We start from the raw sequence: 17,586 nt of genomic DNA on the forward strand, positions 1-17,586 counted from the left end.
TTTTATAGAGGGCTACACTGAGGTCTGCTTTGAATACTGAGATATCCATGTGTGCCTGTACAGGAAAAATCCTTTACATGATATGAGAAATAGCCACATTTGCATAACACTCAACAATATTGCCACATTCACAAAGCTTTTTATCTGAAACTAAAATGAGTTCATTTCATTTTTTTGGATCATATACTTATTTCATGCTAATTCCTTGGAGGAATGCTGCAATTATGACTCCTTTTGTTTCTAGTGCTGCAATGAAGTGACTTGTGCTTCCCATGGCTCTGCTGGACACAAGTTGGCAAAATGTTATGCTAAATATAACCCCCCACAATTTATTTCCTACTCCTCCATGGCTTCTAACCAGTACTTGATATTATTTGACAATTTGCTGTCAGATTAATTGAACATTTTCTTAGCATAGGACCCCTATAATTTAGGGTGGCACCTGTTCATGTAATTTGAAGTCAAATGTAAAAGTGGAAATTAATAACTTAATGTGTGTAATGTACATTCTGTAAAACCCTAAGACTGAGTGACAGCTTTTACTTTACCACTCTACCATTAGACTCTTTTTCCCTTTGAGGTCCTGAATAATTGTTTGTAATAAATTGGAATGTTGATGCAGCAGAAATCCCATCATGAGAGTAGGGCTGTGTTGGCTCTTCAAAAATGAATTGAATAAATAGGAGAGTTTAATTTTGGAGAAAAAAACAGTTGGGAGAACAGCTTGGGAGTGCTGAAGAGAAATGTCATCTCTGGTGCTATTAAAAAGTAATTTATTATTTAAAAGCCAAATAAGAAAAACTTTATTTAGTATATGGAAAACAGAGACAGTGGAAAGTGTTGGGAAAAGAAATAGTATTTAAGCTTAACTGTAAGTTAAGGTGGTTTTTAACAATGTGTTGGACTTTTCTTTCATTTTCAAATTTTACGTCCCTATTAGAAGCTATTTGTCCTTGGGATACTCCAGCTGCAGTCTGGTTGTCTCACTTCCCTTCTCAAGTGAAAGCAGTAACTTAGGTTCAAACAGAGCTGGGCACTTGCATTTTAAACTCTTCAAAAGTTGTGAAAAGACATTTTTAAATTAGTAATACCGTTATTTCCAGTTGACAAAGGACCCAGTGCTTGCCCAGTGCCCGTATCTGTGCAGTTATCCACAGGTTAACTGGGGAAATGCTCCACAAGAAACTCCACAGAGCTCTGAGTGTGCCAAACCCACTGGAACTTGCACAGGGGTTTGTGTCTGACCTTAATTGCACTACACTCAAGTAGAGCATGACTTGCTGGACTGAAATCATACAGCATAAAGAATTTTGTAGTTTTCAGTGCTGCTAATAAAAGCAGTGTTAAAATCAGTGCATCCCTGAAAGATGGAACTCTGAGACTCCATGACCTGCTCTGAACATGACAGTTGGAGTTTCTTCTCCTTTCATCATACAAAAATCTATAAACATCTGCAATTCTTAATGTCTACCTTATGCTCTTTAAAGGAAATATTAATGTGCCTAAGATAGCAGCGTGCGCAAAAATCCATGGGAATGGATTTTGGCTTAAGAGAAGCAGTGTGTGCCTTTTGTGGAGAATAGCATTGGTGTTGCATAACTTATTTATGTAATGAAAGGGCTAGAGTAGTAAAAATGCTAATTACATAAACCATGGTGACCTTGCTCTAAAATCATAACTTGAACGTGGGGAGCTGTTGAGCTTTTAATAAAAATGACTGTTCCTCCAGCTGACAGCACGTTTGACAGCGGCCAGGGCTCTACAGTTTATTCAGACTCGCAGAGCAGCCAGCAAAGCGTCATCTACTCGTCCCTGCCCGATGCTGTCCCTCCTGCCATCCAGAGGGTCTACAGCCCCCCCCTCAGTGAGGGCCAGCCTGTGCCCCACAGCCTCCCCCAGCTCAGCCACTACCAGCAGCCCTCAGCAGTAAGTCCAAAGCTTTTTCCTGTAGGTCTGTATCGTGGGTCATATTTCATGTTTATCCTCTTGTTCCCAGAGGATATGGGTTCCAGGGGTCTCTGTTCATGTTCCTCACTCATCTCTTTGCATGGTGATCTGCTCTGTTCCTTATCAGTTGGCACTGAGCTGCATCAGTGGCTTTGCAAAAAAGCACAAGGAGGACATGGACCTCATGGAGTGTGTCCAGAGGAGACCCTGGAGCTGCTCCAGGGCTGGACCCATCTGCTCTGGAGCCAGGCTGGGAGAGCTGGGGGTGCTCACCTGGAGAGAAGGCTCCAGGGAGAGCTCAGAGCCCCTGCTAAGGCCTAAAGGGGCTCCAGGAGAGCTGGAGAGGGATGGGGACAAGAGATGGAGGGACAGGACACATGGAGTGGCTTCCCACTGCCAGAGGGCAGGGATGGGTGGAATATGGGGAAAGGAGTGTTCCCTGTGAGGGTGGGCAGGCCCTGGCACAGGTGCCCAGAGCAGCTGTGGCTGCCCCTGGGTCCCTGGCAGTGTGTCCCTAGCCCTGCTGTCTCTCCACAGCCTGTCCTGCCCGCGGTGCCAGCCGCGCCCGCCGTGGTGCCCCAGCACTACCAGGAGCCAGCGCTGCCGTTCCCTGTGGTCCCCAGCACCGTGGCCCCACTCCCGCTGGGGCAGCCGCCGCCGCCCGTGCTGGCCGGCCAGCAGGTGAGAGCTGGGCTCTGCCATCGAGCCCTTGCCTGTGTCTGTTCTGCCTCACACACGTGTCCCTGAGCAGCTGGGGCTGCCCCTGGAGCCCTGGGAATGCCCAAGGCCAGGTTGGGCGTTGGTGCTTGGAGAACCTTGGAACAGTGGAAAGTGTCCCTAGTTTCTCTGCAAAACTTCCCAGGGCAGCTATGTGTTCCTCAGAGACAGCAGTGTTTGGTGAATGTCTGTGCTAAGGAGGGTAGGGCAGGACAGCAGGATAAGAGAAACTCACCTGCCTACAGAAGGAATTGTTTTGATCATGTATCAATGTGCACTGATGGATCAGATATGTGGAATCAGTATTGTATCTCCTAACTTTTTATATATTTTTCCAGTTTGAGTGTCTGTGCATTTACACTGCTGAAGTTATAATGAGGTTATAATCTGCCTGGAAATTTCCCCTCCCTGTGCCTTTTCTCATTCACAAGCATTTTCTAAGACACAAACTGGATTTGAGAGGGAGGTTTTAGGAAGCCGCTCCATTCCCTGAGTGCAGTTTCCCTGCTCTAATGGGATGTCTCCTGGAGTGAGAAGTGGCTCCCGGTGCCCTCTGTCCCCCTTGGTGAGCCGTGGGCAGCTGTCTGAGCTGCAGATTAACCCAGCTGGGGCACTAGAGCAGAGCTGACAGCTTTATGAACTCCAGCTCAGTGCTGTGGGCACGTGGCTCTACCACCCTGCAGCTGGGGCTTGGTCTGGCAGGAGTTCCTCCATGGAGTGAGTGGGGACCCCCCCCATCCCTCAGACTGTTCAGGTGTCTCCACCTCAGATGGTTTGCTCTGTCCCATCACCTGTGCCAGGCCAGCCCCTGCCCATTCCCATAGGTTTGGGGTTGTAACTGGGAAGATGCCACATCTTTCCCAAAACATGAGATGGCAGAGGTTCTGCTGCAGGGCCTGTTGAAGCCACCAGCCCTGTGGTCCCAAGTAAGTGACCCTGAGCCAGCCTATGCCTCAGAGTCTTCCTTTTGAACCAGAACAGTTTTGGAAGTACTTCTGGAACTAATTAAAAGAACTGAAGAAGATACCAATAGCACATAAAATGTGGGGATTTGTTACTGATGATTTCCAGCTTCAATACAACTGTTTCTCTCTGTTCTGCTGTCCAAAGCCTGGCAGGCCAGGGCAGCACTACTTTCCTTGGAAAAGTAAAGCTGCTTTTTTGGCTACCACGCTGGTCACTACAGTACATCAGAAATATCTGGAACTAGCTTTTACTGCAGTTATTGTGGTTGATTGTGTCTCAGGTAATAAGTGTTGTACTTTCCATGTCATAATGCCTGCTCCATTGTGTAGTGACTTCTGCTTGCCAGGATGTCCTGGTTTGAAAGGACAGGTGTCTGCCAGTAAGGGCAGAAGTTTCCCTTTGGAATAGAGACTTTGGTTCCACTCCCCGCCCAAGTATTATAATTGTTTGAATCAAGGACTCTGAGGCAGAGATAAGGGGGTGGGAATAACAGCTCTTTTACTAATATATCTAACTGTACAAGCAGAAAACAGTAACAGTTAAAATTGCTAACAGAACGAAATAGATAACTCGGTGTCAGTCCCTTTAGATGCAAGCACGCTGTCTCTGTGCTTAGTCCCAGTCCGGATCTGCCGAGGGCAGACGGAAACGGAGGCAAGGAGGGAGGGGGGAGGGTCGGCAGCGGCCACGCCGGTCTCGGGCGGGAACGGGCTGGAGCGGCGGCTCCTCGCTCACCGTGTGTGTCCGGGGGATCAGCTGTGTTTGCAGAGGCAGGAGGCTGGAACGGGGCAGATGCAGGGCAGGTGGTCGCAGAGGGTCTGGCTCTGCAGTGCTCGGCCGCGTGGCTGAACGATCCCAGGCATCCTCCTCCGAGCTCGCCGGAAACGCGAGTGCCCTCCCGGAAGCCTCAGAGGCCCCTCCGGGGCCGTCCCCACCCACCCCCTTTCATCTGGACCCATCAGGGACCCTGGGTGTAACCCGGCCAGCTCCATTGGCATGATAATGGGAAAAATTCTTTCAATTGACACAGTAACAGAAAAACACTCAACCCCCAACACAGGATGATCTGGGTTTTACCTGCATCTTGAAAGTTGGTGAGGATTTCACAGGGCCAGCTGGAGCAATCTCTGGGATTTAAAGAGTCTAAGTCATTACAAATAGACTTTCCAAGACAGTTAGCATTTGTCATTTTAGCTAACATGTCTTGCATTTAAATGCATTTTAAGCATAGACTCCTATGCAGTGTTTGAATTAAGAGTGCCCATCTCTCCTGGGAGCTGTCTCTGCTGGAGCACATCCTCAGGGGCTGGAGCATGACCAGGGCAGGGAATGGAGCTGGGAAAGGGGCTCAGCTGGGAAAAAAGGAGGCTCTGGGGACTTCTAGACTCTGCATAGCTCCCTGACAGGAGAGGGCAGCCTGGGGAGGGTCGGGCTCTGCTCCCAGAGAACAGGGACAGGAGGAGAGAAAATGCCCTCAAGCTATACTGGGGAAGCTTTTGGTTGGATATTAGGGAAATTTTCTTCACTGAAAGAGTGGTTAAGCATTGGAATAGGTTACCCAGGGGAGTGGGGGAGTCACCATCCCATGAAGTGTTCAAAAAGCATCTCAATGTATCACATGGGGACATGTTGTGTGGGTGGATCTTTCAGTGCTGGATTAGTGGTTGGACTCAGTGATTTTGGAGGTGTTTTCCAGCCTTAATGAGCCTGTGACTCTGTACTCCAAGTGCCAGGTCTGTCCTGCCAGCGAGCTGGGGAGAAGCGGGGAGCGGGGTCTGCCATCTGTTTCCTTTGCAGCACAGAAGCAGTAACCTTTTCCTTCTTGTCCCCGCAGCAGCAGCCCATCTCGCAGGCAGCCTCCCTGCAGCAGGTGCTGAGCAGCCAGCCTGTGTGCTCGCTGCCACCAGCTCCCCACCTGCTGCTGCAGTTCCCAGCGCAGGGCTCGCAGGTGCCCACCAGCAGCACCTCCCTGAAGCCCCTGCAGATCCCCACCGTGCCACAGCTCCCGCCTGTGGCCCCGTCCCAGGTAACACAGGCCTGTGAGCACAGCCATTGCAGGAGAAATTTCCAGCTAATAATTAACATGATTTGCAGGTTTTCTATGGCTATTTTGACTGCATGCCAGTTTAATTAGGTGATAAGAATATTACTGCTCTTTCCTAATTCCTGTGTATTTCTTTGTTATTTGTTTGGTAAATCAGAAATCTCCTTTGTGCCCAACCCTGTTCCATCCAGTTAATGGCAATTCCAAAATGGCTGTAATTTTTTTGGGGTTGTTTTGGTTGGCTCTTTTGCACTGTCCCCTGTGGCACAATCTCTTCCCTGTCCCAGGCTTGAGAGCATGAGCAGTTGCCTGGTTTTATTGCTGTTTTCTGGCCTAACTTCACCACTTCCCCCAGTACCTGCTAGCCCTGTCTGTGTTGTTCTGCTCTGGGTCTGTTCTCTGGAGCAGGGGACAGACCCTTCCATTGGCCTAGGAAGGTGGATGGTGCTGTCGCTGTCTTTGGTAGTGACAGGCACGATAATGTGAAGCAGCTTGTGCCAGAGGGCAGGAGCAAGCTGCTGGTGTGATGCCAGTGTCTGCTCCATCACTGGGAGGTTTTGATTGTACAAACCCCTTTTCTGGGCTCTTCTGTGCTGCCCGAGTTGTGGCTTGTTTCAAAACAAGGGTTTAAATTGCCTCACTTAATTTTGCATGAAAGAGTTTTGCATTAGGTCTGGCCCAATTCCTTTTAATTTCTGTTAAAATGAAAGCAGCTTTTAATTAGGATGTTGCTTGAAGGCTTCAAGCTGGTGTTAGAAGTAGTTCTAAGCTTCTAAGGTATAAAAGCGTCCCCCTGAAATGAGATTTTTTTTTTGCTTTTATTTATGATTTAAGCATAAATCAGTTTTTATTACTGTTTGTAAACCTCAGGGAATGAATGGAAGTGATTAGCAAACATAATTATCCCCATGGCACAGGTGTTTTTTAGGGACTCGCGTGGCAAATGAAACTGTTTTATACCATCAGTGAAAGCTCTGGCAATTTATGTGATTTTATTTTTTTTTCAGATTCCTCAGTTTCCTGTCATTCCTGCAATTACTCCTCTGGCAGGGCTTGACAGCCTTCCTCCAAATCTGTCTGACATCCCTGCTGCAAACGTGCCCCCCATTCCGGCTCCCTCGCAGTACTTTGCTCCAGCCGTGATCCTGCCCAGCCTGCCCATGAACCCCACGCTGCCCATGGCGCCCAACTCCCCCGCCCTGCCCATGCAGGCCGTCAACCTGCCTCACACCACCGTGGCTTCTCTGGTGCTGCCCTGCCAGCCCATCGTGCCAAACATGCCGGCAGCCACCATCCCGCTGCTGGCGGTGGCGCCGCCGGGGGTGCCGCCACTGCCGCCGCAGCCCGTGTTCCAGCCCGCCTTCCAGCCGCTGCTGCCCGGCGATGCGTCGGCCTCGCAGCCCGGGGCCCAGCCGCCGGCAGCCCTGCAGCCCGGTGTCCTGCACCCTCCCGAGCCGCCTCACCAGGTAAACGGGCCTGCGGCTCTGCCTCGCCAGCCTTCATCCCCCCTCCGGACAGGCTTTGTTCTTGCCCTCGCTACCGGAGGTGGTGGCTGAAGCTGCAGCCTGTGGGGTAGCAGGTGATGTCCTCACCCAGGGATGGGGGTTATCAAGGATATAGGTGTAATCCGACCGTCTTTGGACGGTGAGCAGAGCACTTGGTGAATTTCCTCTTCCTTGTTTGTCTCAGGTCTGGGGAAGTGTGAGCTGTTGTTCTCTCGAGTCAGGAGGGTGTGCCAAGCCTTGCCAGTGCCTGTAGTGGGTCTGTGTGAAATGCAGGGGCTGCTGGGTACAGACAGCAAATATGGGGGAGCTGACAGGAGCAGTGGAGTAGTTTCAGTGCAGAACATCTTTAAAACAGCAGAGGGAAGTGGCCTTCTGGTAAGGACTCTGGAAAACTGCATGGAAAAGCACTGTCAAACCTGCAGGACAGGGATGGATTCTAGCTGCAGACCCTTTTCCCCTTGAAAGAAACAAAGCATAAATGAGCTCAGGTATTAGCAGTATTTACATGGAAACTGCCTCAGGACTGACAATCTGTAAATACTTCTCTCGCCACATCTGTGATATGTCAGTGTGAAATACAGTCAGACCAAAGCAGCAGAGGCCACTCAACCTTTCAATACAGCATTTGGAAAATCTGTATTCTGCCACATCCCTTCACCATAAGACACTAATTAAAATTCGTTGCATCCCATCCCAACCTGTCATGGCATCTTCAGAGCAGTACGTAATTTTTAAATTTCTCTCTTTAGCCATGTATTTGGTGTAGAATTACTCTTGTTGAGAATGTCAGCAGCATGGAGCCTGGGAGTGTTACTTGATGTTCCCTGTGGCTTTAAAGGGAATGGAATCAAGCACATTAGACACAGTGAGCAGGGCAAATACCAGAACTGGAGAGCTGATATTGCCTAACCATCCTGACATAGTCATTAGCTGTCAAATATGTATGGAAAAGTTGCATATGGAAGAGGTTAGGATAAAAAGTAGCTATTATAATGTGCAGAGGAATATTTTAAGAACATTGTTCTGATTTGAAGACTTCTAATGGAGAGGTATTTCTGTATATAATGCCATGCTGTTTTCATAGTTGATGTTTAGCACCTCTGAGTTTTGTTTTGCCTTGGTACATCTGTATGGGCCATTTACTTAACAGTTGAACTTGATGATCTTTGTGGGTCCCTTGCAAGTCAGAATATTCTGTGATTCTCTGATTTAACATTGAAATATTTTATGGATTATTCCAGTCATAAAAGATGTAAAATTGAACCACCCTTCTGTGGCATTACACCAGACCTGTTAGTCTAACAATCCCCCCTACTCTGAGGTGTTGTGAGGCACATCCTGTCTTTATTTTTATCTACATTAAAACCTGGAATAATGGTTTCGGAGCTCATACCCAGAACCTGCAGAGAGCATGTAGCAATGAAATCATGGGGCCTAGTTCCTATCCGAGTCTTTTTTTTTAATGTGTTTTCCAGCATCCTTAAGTCTCTATGTAATGATACTTCCAAAAAAGTAAAAGTTGGGCACACATTTACCTAGTACTAAAAGTCTTCTTTTCTTCCATATGCTCCTTTCATTCCTTCTTCCTCTTCCCACAAGCTTAGTCCTCCTAGAAAAATACATGATGTACCTAAAAGGAGAATGTTCTCTTTTTAAACGTACAACCCAAAAGGACTGTTATGCAGAGTAGTTGCCCAGTCTCTAAGGTAGTTGGCATCCTGTTGCCTGGGTCTGGTTCCCACCAAGTGCTTACGCACTCGAGTTATTTTAATGCACTGGAGAAATCCACTGAGATAAGTGAAACTCCCTCTGTCTACATGGAAGTGTTGGCAGTACTGGGGCCTTGGGGCTTGGCATATCAAGGGTTAAGTTGGACTTCAGTGTGTAAACTGCAGTAGGACACTAGTGTACATTCAGTGAAAGAGCTAATTGTGCCATTTGTGACACAATTAATTAATTTGTAACCTGGTGGTCCCGGTTCTACATATATGGCAGATTTCTTAAAATGCCGTAAATTAGGTTATGAGTAGTTTGTTTTTCTCACAATGTGGGATTGATGAAAGCAGAGCAAAGTATTTGGAGAATGAATTCATCACGTAAGATCTTAAAACAAGTCCCGAGGAGGCCATGGAGGTGCTCTGAGTGCTGGAGCCTCTCTGTTCTGGGGCCAGGCTGGAAGAGCTGGGGGTGCTCAACTGCAGAGGAGAAGGCTCCAGGGAGAGCTCAGAGCCCCTGCCAGGGCCTGAAGGGGCTCCAGGAGAGCTGGAGAGGGAAGGGAACAAGGCATGGAGGGACAGAACACAGGGAATGGCTTCCACTGCCAGAGGGCAGGAATGGATGGGACATTGGGAAGGAATTGTTCCCTTTGAGGATGGTGAGGCCCTGGCACAGGGTGCCCAGAGAAGCTGTGGCTGCCCCTGGATCGCTAGGAATGTCCATGGCCAGGTAGGATGGGGCTTGGAGCAACCTGGGTTAGTGGTAAGTGTCCCTGCCTGTGGCAGTGGGTGGAATGAAACGAGTTTTGAAGTTCCATCCATCACAAACCATTCAGGAATTCTGTTGTTTTTAATTTTGTAGCAAAATCTGGCGTTGTGTCTACTAACTAGTACCTGAGCAATGCACGTTGTCATAATTGCACAGTGAGAATCCTTAGCTTTTATTTAGCGATCTCAGAGGAAGTTTAATCTCTAGTTTTTACTGAGAGCACCCAAACCCAGTTGCACTGCAAAGTTTGAGTCCTTTCTTCCTGAACTGGTGGCTTTGCTCCCTTGTCATGTAGGTGCCGAGCCCTTGGCGCAGGGTGTTACTAACAGCTCTCATTGTGTTGCAGCCCATGCCTGGACACACTCAGTTTGCTCTGGAAGCTGGAGCCCAGGTGCCCGTGCTGCCGGTGCAACCCTCCATGGTCATGTCCCCGCCGTTGCAGCTGCAGCCGGAGCTGGTGCCGCCCTGCGTCCCTCCCGACGGCGTTCCCCAGCTCCATGGCAGCCTTGCCACGGCTGCCCCACCCATCCCTATAGAGCCTGGCCTGCCTCTCCAGCCCTCTGCTCTGCTGCAGCAGATCCAGCCTGATCTTTCCCAGCCGCTGGGCCAGCAGCTCCCAGCTCCCTGCTCGGCTGTCGCAGCAGGCACAGAGACATCTCAAGAGGTAGAGCCCTTCCTCTGAAGTAACTCACCAGCCTCAGCCTTAGTCTTCTTAGTCACTCCTGTGTGAAGCGGGGCTTGTTGCTCAAGGGAGCTTATCCCCTCCATGTGTCAGCCGCTGCTCCTTGATGCCAGCAGCTCTGGGTCAGCAAATAATGAGCTATTCCAAACGAAACCTCATGCTGTAGCTCAGGAAATGTCTCACTGAATTCATGAGGCAGCAGGGCTAAGCACCTCCTTGTCCGTAGCTGAGCTCAAGCACAGAGATAGAAATCAAGAAATTCTCACTGTGAGTTAGAAGATGTTCTGTAGAGTTTTACCAGTGTTTTGTTCAGTCTTGTTTTAAATGTCTCAAGCAGTTGTTCAATCAACCATTATTTGCCTTAAGAAACTGCTCCACAATCTGAGTCTTTGTACTGTAAAAGCCCTTCATGCTTGCCAGCTTGAGCCGTATTCCCATTTCATTTAGCATTGTATCCTCCTGTATTGCCTCATGCCTGCTGCAGCACTGGGATTTTTGTTTCTTTACATACCCAGATGTTTCCAATTCTCTGTGGTCATAGAAGCAAGATGCTTATTGATTTTCTTATAGGACTGTCAGCTCCTCCTGTCTGCTGTTTTGACTTTTCTTCCCACTCCCATAACTGTTTAATCTTCAGTCTTGACAGAACATTTCCTTCTCTTCAGCTCCCTGTTAACAAAGCAAAACAAAAGCTTTAGAATTTCTACCTGATTTCGGGAAATAAGTCTGATTTGTTCTCCGCTCCTGGGTGGAAATGTTCCTCTGTGATTCTGCGTTCAGAGTTGTTCCTCTTGAGTCTCTGTTCTGAGTTACCTTTCCTCCCAAAGTATGTATTTCACCTTTTCAGAATTAGTCTCTTGTTTTTGCCCATGTTTCCATGACTTGTCACATGCTTTGACTTCAGTAAAGCCTGAAATTCCACTGGAGGCACAACTCAATGCTGCCTCCAGAAGATGCTCTGGAAGGCCTGTGCAAAAATGGATCCACTAAAAATGGATACTAGTTCCCCATTTTTCTTGTCCGTCAATGGCAGTTTAATTCTTACTGTCCCAGTGTTCCTACTGTGATGTAGGACATTTCCTGGTGGATATCTGTATCCTGCTGGTTAGGTGTAGCAGGAATGGTTGAGCGTGTCTGCAGTGCTTCACCTGTAGACTTCCCAGAAAAGCTGGGATGGGTCAGGCATATCCATCACTCAAGATATTCCTTCTCCAGCTGTCTTCTTTCTGAATGCACAGCTCGTGGCAGGGTCGGTACTGGTGCCTTCAGTGCAGAGTGCATTCTGTTAGAGATTGTGGAAGTATGAACAAACCTCATTCTTGTGTGCTGTGATACAGGGCATTCAAGTTCTCCTGAGAAGCTCATGGCCACTGAGGCACACATTTGTCCTTCACATCCCACATCCCTCAGAACATTTAACCACTGGTTTGCTAATTTCATTCTCATGTCCATCTCTAAGTTAACTCCTTCTCTCATTCTCTGAGACGAAGCAAGTACCAATCCACATCCTCTCCATGCTAGTTTTCTGACATAGATTGCTAAAGTTTCCTTGGGTGTAAAAGAAGTCTCATACCCGTCTCTATAATCAAAACACTGCATTGTGTTGCTACTCTGCCACAACATTTTTATCTCTTCTGTGTGTCCAGGCACGTGGCAGCACTTGCATCCAAACCAACCTGAACCAGTCAGGCAAAAGAGGTTTTGTAAGGCACTTGGTTGAGTGCTTTACCAGAATGTCAATACATTTTGTCTGTGTTCTCGCTGTTCATTGGTGTTGCAGTTTCATTGAAACTGCATTTAAGCTTGACATGGCTTTATGTGTGGTGTTACACCCAAGGAGTGGGGCTGGCTGGTTAATTGCAGACAACTAGTGGGGCCAACTGTTTAAGTGACACAGAACAGTGGGGCTGGCCAATTCCCCACTGAGCTTTTAACTCCAGCCCACCACTGCTTGAGTGCTCAGTGTGGCGATGGCAGTCGAGGGGCTTGCTTCTAGCTGTGCGTCTATGGAAGGATTTTATAGACGTGTGTATAAATATTTATAAAATTATATATATTTACGGACATTTCTAGTGTGAGTGTATATACTGTTATATACATGCATGGGTGTGTGTGTGTCTGTGTGCACGCATGGTAAGTTTATTACAGCAGGGCCTTCAGCATTGTCACAAATTCTGTGAGATTGGTCTACCCAATGTCAAAATCATGTTGTGATGTCTGTCCCAGAGCTGCAGCCAGTGAAGAGGGAAGCTTTTAGGGGAAATTTGTGTAGATGACACAATGCAAGGGTGATGCTCTTAAACGTTTGAGTTTTCGTATTTTGTTTGTAAGTTCCTCGGAAATTTTCCCACTAAGCCGAACAGTGAAAATACTGAGTATATTTCAGGAAACTATATAAAGCAATGAAGCAAATTAGCAGATACATTAAAAAAATAAAAGACAGTGGGTGCCGGTGTGGAATTGTCCCTCAGTTGGGTTTTGCCATGGTGGTGAGAGCTGTTTTATTCTTTTCACCATCTCGTCTGCTGTGGACTGAGGAAGGGAGCTGGTGGGTTAGTGGCTCTGTCTGAAAAAGTGGTTGGTACCTTGGACAGAAATGTTGTTGGAAGGGTAAAATAAGACAGGTATTTTATCTCCAGGTTCCAAGAACTGGTTAAACAGAATGGTTTTAGGGTTACTGGTGCCAGCAGCAAACCCTTTCCTAAAGGTATTTTCATCTGACAATATAATGTGTTTGCTTAAATGACTTTTTCTTGCATTTTAGGAGCAGGCAATGCAGGACAAACTCCAAGCTCTGTCCCAGGGTTCCGAAAGGTATTGTCATCACCTCTTTGGTGTAAGAAATGCTTGCTTTTTGGAGTTTGTTTTTTCTGACCTGACCAGAAGGAGATGGACTGGGAGCATGTCTAGGGAGAAGCTGACATTCTGGCACCTGCAGCTCTTTTACTCCCTTAGTTTGGGTGCAGCATCCTAGCCTTAGTGTATGTACAGCTGTATGGAGCTTGCCTTTTCCTCCCTCTGCAGCAAACCCAGCCTGTTTGCCCTTCTGCTTGGGGGGCAGAAAGGCAGGAGCTGAGAAGACTTCACCTTAGAAAGTAGGAACTTGTGCAGTTCGGAGAGGGACTGTTAGGATCCCTACAGTGAAGAGATTAGGGGATGTAGGGATATATTTACTGCCAGAAACATTAATAGATCATTTCTTGCTGGGTGTTGTAACCAGAGTATGTGCTTGGTTTGGAGTAGTACCCTTAAATCACTGGGTACATTCCAATTGACTCAGTTTGGGCCAGCTAAAGAAAGTGCAAATGTGCCTTTTTGGCAGCCTTTGTTATGTAGCTTACATGTGATGCATGACTCCATTTTGACTCTGGCTTTATTTTGGGGTTGTTCTTCCTTTGCCTTGTGAAGCTACATGAGTCCAGATGTTGCCTCTGGTAAAGAGATGAGTGACAGCTTGGAAGGAGCAACAGGAAGTGGAAAGCAAGAAGGAAAGTCTTCGAAGAAGCATAAGAAATCCACGCGTGCTCGTTCGCGCCTGGAGAAGTCCAACAGACCCAAATTGACCATATTAAATGCAAGTACAACCTGTTGGTGGGTAACTGTTAGAGTTCCTTTGGCTTTGCCAGGAATAAGGGCTGTTAATCTCTGCGTACAGGTGTGTAACACAGGGGATAAGATGGTGGAGTGCCAGCTGGAAACCCATAACCACAAAATGGTGACGTTCAAGTTTGACTTGGATGGTGACGCGCCAGAGGAAATCGCTACTTACATGGTGAGATGTGGCTGTCCATAGGCTCTCAGTGCTCCCAGTTGCTTCAGGCAGCTCCTCGTGTGTGCTTGCTGCTGAGCTGTCTGGCAGCTGTGGAATGAGGCATTAATAAAAACATTTCTGTTTTCCCCTTTATTTTGATGTGGCCTTCTAGGTGGAGAATGAATTCATCTTGCAAAGTGAAAAAGAGACTTTTATTGAGCAAATGAAGGATATAATTGATAAAGCAGAAGATATGCTCAGTGAGGATACTGAAGGAGAGCGAAGTTCTGACCAGGGAACAAGTCCTCAACAAGATGCTGATAAGTCAGAAATGAGCGAGGTAAGAAATGCTGAATAAAGATTGCTAGTTTGATTCCTTCTTCTTAACAGCCAGATACTTAAATTACTTTTGCATCTTGTGTTAAAAAAAAAAAAAAGCTAAAAAGGTTTCTTAACTAGAAAAAGAATGTTTTTGCTGTGTTAAGCCTTACAGCATGAGTGGGATGATGCTCCTCTTGCACTGATCCAGCTATTTCTTTTGCTGTTTCTTTAACAGGAGAAGCGTCAGTCTCAAATGAAGACACCTGTGTATCAGCAAAATGGTAAGGGTGCCTTTGAATTTCTAGTGGAAGGTGTCCCTGCTCGTAGCAGTGAGTTGGAACTGGATGGCCTTTAAGGTCTCTTCCAGCCCAAATCATCCTGTGAAATTAAGACAAAGTCATGATCTGGAGACAATGGAAATTCATATGTTTATTTGTTATTTTCCTTTTATCCCTAGTTTTACATACTGGAAAAAGGTGGTTTATTATATGTCCAGTGGTGGAAAACCCTACTACAGATGCCCCTGAGTTTTCTCCCCCGGTGCCTCCCAGTGCCCAGCAGACAGAAGGGCCAGGTATCTTATTTACTTTGTAGAGAACGTAATTTCCAGAGCTGCTGTGTTGTCTCCCTTCTGTCCTCACCTAACTAAGCTGTGATGGTTTCACTTGATTTAGTCAGAGGAAGAAGGTGATGAATTTTGTTAAGCTGTGCATTTACATGTGTGTTCCTGAGGTGTTGAACCAAATTGGGAATCATTATCTGAGTTTCAGTCAAGTGTCAGTATTTTAACTATACCTTATGCTATGGGGTAGTTGAAATTCTCATCACTATACTGTCTTTTCAGTAAAATATTTTTTGCATAATCTGAAAATTTTTGTTTGATGTGCATAATAGCTATTTGCTAGTGGGAATCACTGGTGGGTTGTCTGTGCAGCTCACTGGGGGGCTCAGCAGCGATTTCCTTTCCTTGAAAGGTTCACCTTTTGTTTCACGTGTTCTCTCTAGACCCAGAGCAGTCGGATGACCAGCTGGTGAGCTCTGCGGTGACCGAGGCGGCCAGGGTCAGGGCTGGCCAGCAGCTTCCCCTGCACACAGGGGTCAGTGACAGCCCCCTCGGAGCCACCCCATCCTTGGCACCAGCTCCTGCTGCAGCAGCTCCCGCCAGCATAGCAAGCCAGGCAGAGTTCCCAGCCCCAGCGCCGCCGGTGTCCGCCCCGAGCGTCATGGAGCCCGGGGCGGCCGTCAGGGGCCAGCCGGAGTTCCCGCAGCCTGGCCCCCCGGCCCCGCTCCCGCAGCCGGACAAGCCGGCGCGCCTGCCCGACGCGGGGCCGGACGCCGTGGGGCCGGAGCGGCAGCCGGCGCCGCGGGGGCCGTGCCCACCCGAGGGCAGCCAGCCCTTCCCTGCGGCTGCTGGCCCCGACGCCCTGGCCTTGGCGGGCTCCCAGCTCCAGAGCCCCACGCAGCTGCTGCCGGCCGCGTCCCAGCAGCTGGCGCTGGCGCAGGGTGGCGCAGGGATGGCGGGGGTGGGAGTCGGCCTGCTCCAGCAGCAGAACCCCCCTGGCACCGCCGAGTCCGATGGCGAGGGACCTCCCAGGGTGGACTTTGTGGACAACACGATTAAAAGCCTTGATGAGAAGCTGCGCAATTTGCTGTACCAGGAATATGTTCCAACTTCTTCGGCATCGGCAGGGACGCCGGACACCTCCGTGCCACCCGAACAGGGTGACGGTGAATTTACCTCACCGCCTTTTCCCGAAGAGCCAACTCCTGCCGTGGCGTTGGACGGGAGGGAAGCAGGCTGCAGCATCCCGGACACCGGCCAGGAGGTGAAAGCTGCTGCTGAGCCACTGGTGCCCCTCGTGCCCCCAGAGGCCTTGCCCTGCCTGCCGCTGGTCAGTCCCCCAGCGGCTCTGCCCTTCATCCCCTCAAAGCCAGCCTGTAGGGTTGGCCCCAGGGCACAGCTCAAGACCCACTCTCCTGCGGTAGGACACTTCGAGATCTTTTGCTTCCCTAAACATTTCATATCTCTGCTCCAGGGCTTGTTACCTTTGCCTGCTGACTGCTTTCCAGTGTGAAAGCTCGCTTAAATTTTTCTTGTCAGATGCATCCCAATTAATTTCTGAGAAATGCTTGTTAGTGAAAGCCAGACTTTCCCTATGTATTTAGAAGTGGTATAATACTTTAATTCATCTCCTCTTGTGTCCTTTTCAAAGCACACAGAAATGTGTCAATTTCTTTGTAGTTTAAGAATGCAAAACACATGTGGTATTGTCATTCTGGTTCTAATGATGGAGATTTTGCTTCAATTTTAAGTTTAAATGAATGACAGTGGTTGCAATTACTGCCTTCCAAGTCAGCCTGGATAAAGCAAACACTTCACGTGCCTTTGCCTTGTCCACATGGTGCAGCCAAAGGCTGCATTGCAAAGAATTTCTTATATTTCCTGTAATAGTTTCTTTGTCTTCTCCTGAGCTTGGTAGAACAAGATTGCCACGGAAACCTTCAAGGAAAGAGGTAGCAGGCAGTCTGGGTTACTCTGTCTCAGTTGAGCCCCCATGTTAGGTCTTTTCAGATAAAATCCCAAGTTTTTGCCCAGAGAAGCTGTGGCTGCCCTATTCCTGGCAGTGTCCAAGACCGGGCTGGATGGGGTTTGGAGCGACCTGGGATTAATGGCAAGTGTCCCTGCACAGGGCAGGGAGTGGATGGGATGAGCTTTGAAGTCCTTTTCAACCCAAACCATCCTATCCTTCCATATCTTGCTCAGAAGTAGCATTTCTGGAGATAACTCCATTCCCCCTAATAAGGCTGAGCCTGTTCTGTGTAGCATCAGGTGAAGGGGCTCTATAAAACTGCTTGAGAGATGCTGTACAATACAGGAAAGAGCAGTACTCAAGTGACTCTTTAAAGCATGTTGTTTTCTAATGATAAATGGCTTTCTACAGCAGACAAAATTCTCTCTGTGAAAGGTGTTACTTCTCCGGTAATTGGAATTTGTCCTATTAAATCTGTGCCAATAAGGCAAGAGACATAGAACTTCTGAAGACAGACATACTGATGAGGAATGTACAGTCTGGCTGGAAAAGCAAAGCCCCCAAAAAAGAAGAGAGCCCCAAGCATGTGTGTATATATAATATACTTGGTTTCAGTAGCTTGGGATGCAGTTTCAACT

The 17,586-nt window shown here is 48.1% G+C and overlaps 1 protein-coding gene across 10 annotated transcripts in view; it reads left to right on the forward strand.

Moving 5' to 3' along the window:
• WNK2 (WNK lysine deficient protein kinase 2) overlaps window positions 1-17,586 on the forward strand; it is a 94,516-nt gene that overhangs the window by 50,317 nt on the left and 26,613 nt on the right. For 8 of the 10 annotated variants that reach the window (XM_079317503.1, XM_079317504.1, XM_079317499.1 and 5 more), the window contains 12 exons: window positions 1,730-1,926; window positions 2,485-2,628; window positions 5,465-5,656; window positions 6,682-7,140; window positions 10,010-10,327; window positions 13,110-13,159; window positions 13,754-13,919; window positions 14,001-14,117; window positions 14,269-14,436; window positions 14,653-14,698; window positions 14,875-14,991; window positions 15,423-16,243. In XM_079317503.1, the coding sequence (XP_079173629.1) occupies window positions 1,730-1,926; window positions 2,485-2,628; window positions 5,465-5,656; window positions 6,682-7,140; window positions 10,010-10,327; window positions 13,110-13,159; window positions 13,754-13,919; window positions 14,001-14,117; window positions 14,269-14,436; window positions 14,653-14,698; window positions 14,875-14,991; window positions 15,423-16,243 (2,795 nt within the window). The remainder of the gene's footprint in view (window positions 1-1,729; window positions 1,927-2,484; window positions 2,629-5,464; window positions 5,657-6,681; window positions 7,141-10,009; window positions 10,328-13,109; window positions 13,160-13,753; window positions 13,920-14,000; window positions 14,118-14,268; window positions 14,437-14,652; window positions 14,699-14,874; window positions 14,992-15,422; window positions 16,244-17,586) is intronic. The other 2 variants (XM_079317498.1, XM_079317502.1) reach the window with 2 other exon arrangements.

The sequence above is a fragment of the Erithacus rubecula genome (assembly GCF_903797595.1).
Source record: "Erithacus rubecula genome assembly, chromosome: 13".
In the NCBI taxonomy this organism is placed as follows: Eukaryota; Metazoa; Chordata; class Aves; order Passeriformes; family Muscicapidae; genus Erithacus; species Erithacus rubecula.